This window comes from Ranitomeya variabilis, chromosome 6 (genome assembly GCF_051348905.1).
Source record: "Ranitomeya variabilis isolate aRanVar5 chromosome 6, aRanVar5.hap1, whole genome shotgun sequence".
NCBI classification, from domain to species: Eukaryota; Metazoa; Chordata; class Amphibia; order Anura; family Dendrobatidae; genus Ranitomeya; species Ranitomeya variabilis.
In genome coordinates, this window is record NC_135237.1 from 12644161 (window position 1) to 12656903 (window position 12743).

Genomic DNA, 12743 nt, shown 5'->3' on the forward strand with positions numbered 1-12743 from the left:
GGTAGATGGTCGGCTCTGGGATGATGGGAGTAGTGGTACACTGAGGTAGATGGTCGCTCCGGGGTCAGGGATGATGGGAGTAGTGGTACACTGTGGTAGACGGTCGGCTCTGGGATGATGGGAGTAGTGATACACTGAGGCAGACGGTCAGTGTCCTGTGTGCACACCCTCCTGTCTCCGCTGCTGTCAGTCACACCCGCTGCTCCTCCGGCCTCCCTGCCCCCTCCCAGTGTAAATGACACCAGGCTCATTAATTAATGATCCCGGGAGGGAGAGCGGCGGCTGCAGTCAGTCTCCTCCATCACCGGCGGCCGCGGCCAGCGAGGGGCAGAGCTCAGGAAGAAGATGGCGAGGAGCCGGGAGCTGAGGAGGCTGCTGCTGCCCCATGTGCTGCTGCTCCTGTGTGTGCGGAGCGCCGAGGGGCAGATGGTGGAGGTGAGGGGCAGATGGTGGAGGTGAGGGGCAGATGGTGGAGGTGAGGGGACGGCAGGGTGTGTGCGGGTCACAGGACTCTCACAACTTACTGCTGTGGATGGGGACGTTCTGTCAGAGAAGAGAACAGTGAGGCTGGATACAGTGCATCCCCCGTGTGTATCACATGTGTGTATGCCTGTGTGTGTGTTTATCCACTGTATCCCTTTTGCATCCCCTTGTGTGTATGGATATCCTCCTGTGTGTTTGTGTTGTATCCCCTGTGTATCCCCCATGTGTGTGTGTGTGTGTGTATCCCCCTGTGTGTATCCCTTTTGTATCCCCTGTGTGTGTGTGTGTGTATCCCCGTGTGTGTATCCCCCGTGTCTGTGTGTATCCCCCCCATGTATCCCCGTGTGTATCCCTTTTGTATCCCCCTGTGTGTATCCCCCTGTGTGTATCCCTTTTGTATCCCCTGTGTGTGTGTGTGTGTGTGTATCCCCGTGTGTGTATCCCCCGTGTCTGTGTGTATCCCCCCCATGTATCCCCGTGTGTATCCCTTTTGTATCCCCCTGTGTGTATCCCTTTTGTATCCCCCCGTGTATCCCCCATGTGTGTATCCCTTTTATATCCCCCCGTGTATGCCCCTGTGTGTATCCCTTTTGTATCCCCCCCCGTGTGTATCCCCCTGTATGTTACCCGGGTCTCATCACTGCATTTATCTCTGGACGCCCCTCACTATTATCTCCGGGTTTTTATTATTATTATTATTATTATTATTATTATTATTATTATTATTCTGTTGTCGCACATCTCCTTGTCATTATAGCACAAAATGCGGGATATTCAATATCACCCATTATATCATCCTGTATATATAGGCATTATGGTGGCTCAGTGGTTAGTACTGTACAGTGGCTCAGTGGTTAGCACTGCAGATGGCTCGGTGGTTAGCACTGCACGATAGCTCAGTTGTTATCACTTGTGGCTGTGGTTAGCACTGTACGGTGGCTTAGTGGTTAGCACTGTATGGTGGTGGCTCAGTGGTTAGCAATGCAATTTTGCAGCACTTGGGTCCTAGATTCAAATCTAATCAAGGAGAACATGTATGAGCAGTTTGTATGTTCTCCCCGTGTTTTGTGGGTCTCCTTCTGGTTTTCCAATTTTCTCCCACACTCCAAAGACTGATAAAGAATTTAGATTGTGAGCCCCGATGGGGACAGCGATGATGTCTGCACAGCACTGTGGAATTAATGGCGCTATATAAGCAAAGCATAATAATATGTAATCCTCTATATCATTCTCTGTAGTATTCTCTATACAATCCTCTATATCACACATCTTAAACTCCGGCCCACGGGCCAAATCTGGCTGTCAAAGTGAATATATTTGGCCTGTGACGCCGGGGCCATCATACTATATGGAGGACTATGTGGCACCCATTATACAGTATGGAGGACTACGTGGAGCACATTATACTGTATGGAGGACTACGTGGAGCACATTATACGGTTTGGTGATCTATGTGGGGCCCATCATACTATATGGAGGACTACGTCGAGCCCATTATACGGTTTGGAGGACTATATGGGGCCATTATACGGTTTGGAGGACTATATTCAAAAAGGACACAACACTGGCCACTCTCAGTACTAAATGTAATACTAAAGGGCTTCAATCAACATGATATTTTAAGGACCCCATCACCTACAGTGTCCATCCACCTGCTCACAACGGTTAATGGAGGGAGGACATTAATCAATATAGCCCAGTGGCTGTTGTAGAATCTTCTCTTGGGATTCTCCTCCCATACTGCCCCCATAATACATAAGGTCACAAAAATCAACCTATGATAAGTTGAATAAAAGGGTCATCTTACCCAGACTGAAGCACACCGCTGGGCGCACCCCGACGCACGTTTCACCGCTCTATAGCCCCTTTTATATCCATGGTAACCGGTCATGTGTGTATCACATGACCGGCCACCGCTGGGCTGTGTACACACGGCGCATGCTCCCATAGCCGGCCGCACCATACCCGCGTGACCTGGCACATCGCCATCCAACATCCGAGTGGAGGCCGAACCCCCAGTCAGACGCTAGAGACGACAGAATGCCGGATGACGCGGGGCAGCAATAGACTGTTACCATGGATATAAAAGGTCCTGTAGGAGACCATTAACACACCTCCCCTTGAGAAAGCAAGGCTATAGAGCGGTGAAACGTGCGTCGGGGTGCGCCCAGCGGTGTGCTTCAGTCTGGGTAAGATGACCCTTTTATTCAACTTAACATAGGTTGATTTTTGTGACCATATGTATTAAGGGGGCAGTATGGGAGAGGAATCCCTAGAGAAGATTCTACAACAGCCACTGGGCTATATTGATTTATGTCCTCCCTCCATTAACCGTTTGGAGCAGGTGGATGGACACTGTAGGTGATGGGTCCTTAAAATATGATGTTGATTCAAGCCCCATAGTATTACATTTAGTGCTGAGTGCGGCCAGTGTTGTGTCCTTTTTAATAACATCTTTTAAATCTTGTTTGTTAATATATGTTGGATGGTCTGTTTCAATAACGGTTGTTATAGAAATTCTGCCAAAAAACCCAATGTTTCTCCTTTTTGAATATAATTGTCATGGAGTGGTGTGTAAGTAGCTAGGCATTAATTGCTTGGCATACTGAACAATAATGAGTCTGGGTATTTTTGCATTGATGTATGGAGGACAATATGAGGCCATTAAACTGTATTGAGGACTATGTTGAGTCCATTATACGGTATGTTGGACTATGTGATGACCATTATTCCATGTGGTGGACTATGTGGGGCCCATTATACCTTATGGTGAACTATGTGGGGCCCATTATACTGTATGGAGGACTATGTGGGGCCATTATACTGTATGGTGGACTATGTCGAGCCCAATGTACTGTATGGAGGACTATGTGGAGCCATTATACTGTATGGAGAACTATATGGGGCCCATTATACTGTATGGAGGACTATGTGGGGCCATTATACTGTATGGTGGACTATGTCGAGCCCAATGTACTGTATGGAGGACTATGTGGAGCCATTATACTGTATAGAGCACTATGTGGGTCCATTATACTGTATGGTGGACTATGTGGGGCCCAATGTACTGTATTGAGGACTATGTGGAGCCATTATACTGTATGGAGGACTATATGGGGCTCATTATACTGTATGGAGGACTATATGGGGCTCATTATACTGTATGGAGGACTATATGGGGCTCATACTGTATGGAGGACTATGTGGAGCCAATATACTGTATAGAGCACTATGTGGGGCCATTATACTGTATGGAGGACTATATGGGGCTCATTATACTGTATGGAGGACTATATGGGGCTCATTATACTGTATGGAGGACTATATGGGGCTCATACTGTATGGAGGACTATGTGGAGCCAATATACTGTATAGAGCACTATGTGAGGCCATTATACTGTTTGGAGGACTTTGTGGGGCCCAATGTACTGTATGGAGGACTATGTGGAACCCATGATACATTATGTTGGTCTATGTGGGGCCCATTATGCTGTATGGTGGACTATGTGGGGCCCGTTCCATTGTATGAAGGAATATATGGAGCCATTATACTGTATAAAGGACTATGTAGGGCCCATTATTCTGTATGGAGGACTATGTGGGGCTCATTATATGGTATGGTGGACTATGTGGAGCCCATTATACTGTATGGAGGACTTTGTGGGGCCCATTTCTGTATGAAGGACTATATGGAGCCCATTATACAGTGTGGTGATCTATGTGGGGCCCATAATTCCGTGTGGAGGACTATGTGTAGCCCATTATACAGTATGGTGGACTATGTGAGGCCCATTATTCCATGTGGGGCCCATTATTCTGTTTGGAGGACTATGTGGGACCGATTATTCTGTGTTGAGGTCATCATACTGTGCTGTGGGGGTACAGTAGGGCCATCAGACAGTGCGTGTGGAGGGTACTGTGGAGGAATTTACTGTGGGGTATCATACTGTGTTTAGGGGCACTTTTGCATTATACTTTATTTTCTGTATCACTTATTCAAGTTTTTTTTTATCCTTTTGTTATTACATATTTATATTAGGCCATATGCTTTTTACTGCTCTAAGATAACATATTATATTATTCCAGTATGCCACTTTTGTAAAATGTACATTGTTCATGGGACAAGCCCTCTAAGTATGTTTCCACATGAAACATTTCATCATTATGTTTTATGATAACAAAAAAAGTTCCTCAATTGTAGACATTGTTTTTTTTAATAAATATTAAGTTTGGCCCGCAACCTTGTCCAAGTTTTTAATTTTGTCCCCTTGTGTATTTGAGTTTGGCATCTCTGGTTTATATCACCCTCTGTGGAGACACAGCATTTTATCTTAATTAACCAGGTGTCTATTGTCAGCAAGCCAGGAGGAATAGACTTCTCTGTTGACTTTTGAGTGTATATGTTTTTTCTTCAGTTGCACAGGAGTCTGAAATATTGACTCTCTTTCATGCAGGGTCATTGAACAATGATGTTTGCTGATATGCTAATTACACATTGTCCAGGCCAGGTAGTTTGTTGATTTGCAAAACCGAGGAGAAAAAACTATGCAAATAGATTACATAATCAAACAATGTGAATTGGTCTCATCACTATTCTTCCCCTTTATCTGTGAATGCTGGTGAAGGACAGTTGTTAACTATAACAAGAGGTTATATGCCTTTGTAACATCAGACAACGATGCTTCAAGACAACCAAGAGATTTAGAGATCCGAAGAACTAGAAACACTCTACGGGACAGCAGCCAAAACATCATGGCATCATCATGAGGGACACTGATTTATCATTCTACAGGATGTCAGCTTAGGGGACCATGCCCCCAGCTGGAAAATACAGATCGGCTCCATTGACCATCGCTGAACCATCGATACATTTGTGAAAACCTGGAATGGGACCCACTGGCCGCCTGGCTTCATGGAGATGTTCAGAGAAGCCAGGTTGTGACCCTCTGGTCAACTAGCCTTGTACCTGAATGGACTGTCATCTTCCTACGCTTGTCGTTACCTCCTCTCTGTGTGCGTGCCCCAGGTGGGGTAGTCTGCCCTAGAGGCTCCAAAGTAACAGCTGCTCTTATCCGGCGAGTCAGCGGAGACTCTGCATTTTTGCAACATCTTGGATATTGTGATAGGACTGTTCTATGTGTTATCTGCCTGATTTGTGGTTCAATAAAGTATTACCACACTGTTTTACCCTCCCCCTGTGTTTCCTGAGTAGTGCTATGCCCACGTTGAAAGGAGAGCTGGCGTTCGGTTTCAGACAGCGGACCAAGACATTCGCTGACCCCCTTTGTCCCCACACCCTTTATATCACCCTCTTTATCATCCCCTATACCATCCTCTATATCATACTGTGGATATCACTGTTATTATGGGGACACTATGGATGTCACTGCGATGGGAGCACTGTGGATATCACTGTTATTATGGGGAGCACTGTGGATATCACTGTTATTATGGGGCACTGTGGATATCACTGTTATTATGGGGCACTGTGGATATCACTGTTATTATGGGGGCACTGTGGATATCACTGTTATTATGGGGCACTGTGGATATCACTGTTATTATGGGGCACTGTGGATATCACTGTTATTATGGGGACACTGTGGATATCACTGTTATTATGGGGAGCACTGTGGATATAACTGTTATTATGGGGGCACTGTGGATATCACTGTTATTATGGGGGCACTGTGGATATCACTGTTATTATGGGGAGCACTGTGGATATAACTGTTATTATGGGGGCACTGTGGATATCACTGTGTTATTATGGGGCACTGGATATCACTGTTATTATGGGGAGCACTGTGGATATCACTGTTATTATGGGGAGCACTGTGGATATCACTGTTATTATGGGGGCACTGTGGATATCACTGTTATTATGGGGCACTGTGGATATCACTGTTATTATGGGGGCACTGTGGATATCACTGTTATTATGGGGAGCACTGTGGATATCACTGTTATTATGGGGGCACTGTGGATATCCCTGTTATTATGGGGGCACTGTGGATATCACTGTTATTATGGGGACACTGTGGATATCACTGTTATGGGGGCACTGTGGATATCACTGTTATGGGGGCACTGTGGATATCACTGTTATTATGGGACACTGTGGATATCACTGTTATTATGGGGGCACTGTGGATATCACTGTTATTATGGGGACACTGTGGATATCACTGTTATTATGGGGGCACTGTGGATATCACTGTTATTATGGGGCACTGTGGATATCACTGTTATTATGGGGGCACTGTGGATATCACTGTTATTATGGGACACTGTGGATATCACTGTTATGGGGCACTGTGGATATCACTGTTATGGGGGCACTGTGGATATCACTGTTATTATGGGGACACTGTGGATATCACTGTTATTATGGGGGCACTGTGGATATCACTGTTATTATGGGGCACTGTGGATATCACTGTTATTATGGGGGCACTGTGGATATCACTGTTATTATAGGGGCACTGTGGATATCGCTGTTATTATGGGGGCACTGTGGATATCACTGTTATTATGGGGGCACTGTGGATATCACTGTTATTATGGGGCACTGTGGATATCACTGTTATTATGGGGACACTGTGGATATCACTGTTATTATGGGAGCACTGTGGATATCACTGTTATTATGGGGCACTGTGGATATCACTGTTATTATGGGGGCACTGTGGATATCACTGTTATTATGGGGACACTGTGGATATCGCTGTTATTATGGGGACACTGTGGATATCACTGTTATTATGGGAGCACTGTGGATATCACTGTTATTATGGGGCACTGTGGATATCACTGTTATTAGGGGGGCACTGTGGATATCACTGTTATTATGGGGACACTGTGGATATCACTGTTATTATGGGGGCACTGTGGATATCACTGTTATTATGGGGGCACTGTGGATATCACTGTTATTATGGGGACACTGTGGATATCACTGTTATTATGGGGGCACTGTGGATATCACTGTTATTATGGGAGCACTGTGGATATCGCTGTTATTATGGGGACACTGTGGATATCACTGTTATTATGGGAGCACTGTGGATATCACTGTTATTATGGGGACACTGTGGATATCACTGTTATTATGGGAGCACTGTGGATATCACTGTTATTATGGGAGCACTGTGGATATCACTGTTATTATGGGAGCACTGTAGATATCACTGTTATTATGGGGAGCACTGTGGATATCACTGTTATTATGGGGGCACTGTGGATATCACTGTTATTATGGGAGCACTGTGGATATCGCTGTTATTATGGGGACACTGTGGATATCACTGTTATTATGGGAGCACTGTGGATATCACTGTTATTATGGGGACACTGTGGATATCACTGTTATTATGGGAGCACTGTGGATATCACTGTTATTATGGGAGCACTGTGGATATCACTGTTATTATGGGAGCACTGTAGATATCACTGTTATTATGGGGAGCACTGTGGATATCACTGTTATTATGGGGCACTGTGGATATCACTGTTATTATGGGGCACTGTGGATATCACTGTTATTATGGGGCACTGTGGATATCACTGTTATTATGGGGCACTGTGGATATCACTGTTATTATGGGGCACTGTGGATATCACTGTTATTATGGGGCACTGTGGATATCGCTGTTATTATGGGGGCACTGTGGATATCACTGTTATTATGGGGACACTGTGGATATCACTGTTATTATGGGGCACTGTGGATATCACTGTTATTATGGGGGCACTGTGGATATCATTGTTATTATGGGGCATTGTGGATATCACTGTTATTATGGGGGCACTGTGGATATCACTGTTATTATGGGGCATTGTGGATATCACTGTTATTATGGGGGCACTGTGGATATCACTGTTATTATGGGGCACTGTGGATATCACTGTTATGGGGCATTGTGGATATCACTGTTATTATGGGGCACTGTGGATATCACTGTTATTATGGGGAGCACTGTGGATATCATTGTTATTATAGGGACACTGTGGATATCACTGTTATTATGGGGACACTGTGGATATCACTGTTATTATGGGGTACTGTGGATATCACTGTTATTATGGGGACACTGTGGATATCACTGTTATTATGGGGCACTGTGGATATCACTGTTATTATGGGGGCACTGTGGATATCACTGTTATTATGGGGCACTGTGGATATCACTGTTATTATGAGGGCACTGTGGATATCACTGTTATTATGGGGCACTGTGGATATCACTGTTATGGGGCACTGTGGATATCACTGTTATTATGGGGCACTGTGGATATCACTGTTATTATGGGGGCACTGTGGATATCACTGTTATTATGGAGGCACTGTGGATATCACTGTTATGGGGGCACTGTGGATATCGCTGTTATTATGGGGCACTGTGGATATCACTGTTATTATGGGGCACTGTGGATATCACTGTTATTATGGGGACACTGGATATCACTGTTATTATGGGGACACTGTGGATATCACTGTTATTATGGGGGCACTGTGGATATCACTGTTATTATGAGGGCACTGTGGATATCACTGTTATTATGGGGCACTGTGGATATCACTGTTATTATGGGGACACTGTGGATATCACTGTTATTATGGGGCACTGTGGATATCACTGTTATTATGGGGGCACTGTGGATATCACTGTTATTATGGGGCACTGTGGATATCGCTGTTATTATGGGGACACTGTGGATATCACTGTTATTATGGGGCACTGTGGATATCACTGTTATGGGGGCACTGTGGATATCACTGTTATTATGGGGACACTGTGGATATCACTGTTATTATGGGGCACTGTGGATATCACTGTTATTATGGGGACACTGGATATCACTGTTATTATGGGGACACTGTGGATATCACTGTTATTATGGGGACACTGTGGATATCACTGTTATTATGGGGGCACTGTGGATATCACTGTTATGGGGGCACTGTGGATATCACTGTTATTATGGGGACACTGTGGATATCACTGTTATTATGGGGCACTGTGGATATCACTGTTATTATGGGGGCACTGTGGATATCACTGTTATTATGGGGCACTGTGGATATCGCTGTTATTATGGGGACACTGTGGATATCACTGTTATTATGGGGCACTGTGGATATCACTGTTATGGGGGCACTGTGGATATCACTGTTATTATGGGGACACTGTGGATATCACTGTTATTATGGGGCACTGTGGATATCGCTGTTATTATGGGGACACTGTGGATATCACTGTTATTATGGGGCACTGTGGATATCACTGTTATGGGGGCACTGTGGATATCACTGTTATTATGGGGACACTGTGGATATCACTGTTATTATGGGGCACTGTGGATATCACTGTTATTATGGGGGCACTGTGGATATCACTGTTATTATGGGGACACTGTGGATATCACTGTTATTATGGGGCACTGTGGATATCACTGTTATGGGGGCACTGTGGATATCACTGTTATTATGGGGGCACTGTGGATATCACTATTATTATTATTGGGGCGCTGTGGATATCACTGTTATTATGGGGGCACTGTGGATATCGCTGTTATTATGGGGCACTGGATATCACTGTTATTATGGGGGCACTGTGGATATCACTGTTATTATGGGGCACTGTGGATATCACTGTTATTATGGGGACACTGTGGATATCACTGTTATTATGAGGGCACTGTGGATATCACTGTTATGGAGCACTGTGGATATCACTGTTATTATGGGGACACTGTGGATATCGCTGTTATTATGGGGCACTGTGGATATCACTGTTATTATGGGGCACTGTGGATATCACTGTTATTATGGGGACACTGTGGATATCGCTGTTATTATGGGGGCACTGTGGATATCACTGTTATTATGGGGCACTGTGGATATCACTGTTATTATGGGGACACTGTGGATATCACTGTTATTATGGGGGCACTGTGGATATCACTGTTATTATGGGGCACTGTGGATATCACTGTTATTATGGGGACACTGTGGATATCGCTGTTATTATGGGGCACTGTGGATATCACTGTTATTATGGGGACACTGTGGATATCACTGTTATTATGGGGCACTGTGGATATCACTGTTATTATGGGGACACTGTGGATATCACTGTTATTATGGGGGCACTGTGGATATCACTGTTATTATGGGGCACTGTGGATATCACTGTTATTATGGGGACACTGTGGATATCACTGTTATTATGGGGGCACTGTGGATATCACTGTTATTATGGGGCACTGTGGATATCGCTGTTATGGGGACACTGCGGATATCACTGTTATTATGGGGGACTGTGGACATCACTGTTATTATGGGAATCACTGTGGATATCACTGTTATTATGGGGGTACTGTGGATATCACTGTTATTATGGGGGCACTGTGGATATCACTGTTATTATGGGGGCACTGTGGATATCACTGTTATTATGGGGCACTGTGGATATCACTGTTATTATGAGGGCACTGTGGATATCGCTGTTATTATGGGACACTGTGGATATCACTGTTATTATGGGGGCACTGTGGATATCGCTGTTATTATGGGACACTGTGGATATCACTGTTATTATGGGGGCACTGTGGATATCACTGTTATTATGAGGGCACTGTGGATATCACTGTTATTATGGGGCACTGTGGATATCACTGTTATTATGGGGGCACTGTGGATATCACTGTTATTATGGGGCACTGTGGATATCACTGTTATTATGGGGACACTGTGGATATCACTGTTATTATGGGGGCACTGTGGATATCGCTGTTATTATGGGGACACTGTGGATATCACTGTTATTATGGGGGCACTGTGGATATCGCTGTTATTATGGGACACTGTGGATATCACTGTTATTATGGGGGCACTGTGGATATCACTGTTATTATGAGGGCACTGTGGATATCACTGTTATTATGGGGCACTGTGGATATCACTGTTATTATGGGGGCACTGTGGATATCACTGTTATTATGGGGCACTGTGGATATCACTGTTATTATGGGGGCACTGTGGATATCACTGTTATTATGGGGACACTGTGGATATCACTGTTATTATGGGGGCACTGTGGATATCACTGTTATTATGGGGCACTGTGGATATCACTGTTATTATGGAGCACTGTGGATGTCACTGTTATTATGGGGCACTGTGGATATCACTGTTATTATGGGGGCACTGTGGATATCACTGTTATTATGGGGGCACTGTGGATATAACTGTTATTATGGGGCACTGTGGATATCACTGTTATTATGGGGCACTGTGGATATCACTGTTATTATGGGGCACTGTGGATATCACTGTTATTATGGGGGCACTGTGGATATCACTGTTATTATGGGGGACACTGTGGATATCGCTGTTATTATGGGGGCACTGTGGATATCACTGTTATTATGAGGGCACTGTGGATATCACTGTTATGGGGCACTGTGGATATCACTGTTATTATGGGGCACTGTGGATATCACTGTTATTATGGGGGCACTGTGGATATCACTGTTATTATGGGGGCACTGTGGATATCACTGTTATTATGGGGCACTGTGGATATCACTGTTATTATGGGGGCACTGTGGATATCACTGTTATTATGGGGGCACTGTGGATATCACTGTTATTATGGGGACACTGTGGATATCGCTGTTATTATGGGGGCACTGTGGATATCACTGTTATTATGGGGGCACTGTGGATATCACTGTTATTATGGGGACACTGTGGATATCGCTGTTATTATGGGGACACTGTGGATATCACTGTTATTATGGGGGCACTGTGGATATCACTGTTATTATGGGGGCACTGTGGATATCACTTATTATGGGACACTGTGGATATCACTGTTATTATGGGGCACTGTGGATATCACTGTTATTATGGGGGCACTGTGTATATCACTGTTATTATGGGGGCACTGTGGATATCACTGTTATTATGGGGCACTGTGGATATCACTGTTATTATGGGGACACTGTGGATATCGCTGTTATTATGGGGCACTGTGGATATCGCTGTCATGGGGACACTGCGGATATCACTGTTATTATGGGGGACTGTGGACATCACTGTTATTATGGGGCACTGTGGATATCACTGTTATTATGGGGGACTGTGGACATCACTGTTATTATGGGAATCACTGTGGATATCATTGTTACTATGGGATATAACTATTCACTATTGATCTCCCTCTTTCATCCTGAGCTATTATGGGATGGAT

At 44.6% G+C, this 12743-nt stretch overlaps 1 protein-coding gene across 3 annotated transcripts in view; it reads left to right on the forward strand.

Moving 5' to 3' along the window:
* Window positions 1–228: 228 nt before the first annotated feature.
* The window catches only part of TMIE (transmembrane inner ear), a 112711-nt gene continuing 100196 nt past the window's right edge, over window positions 229–12743 (forward strand). The window contains exon 1 of one of the 3 annotated variants that reach the window (XM_077271756.1): window positions 229–435. In XM_077271756.1, coding sequence (XP_077127871.1) covers window positions 346–435 — 90 coding nt within the window. In that variant the 5' untranslated portion in view covers window positions 229–345. Of the gene's footprint in view, window positions 436–465; window positions 476–12743 lie in introns of those variants that run through there. The other 2 variants (XM_077271758.1, XM_077271757.1) reach the window with 2 other exon arrangements.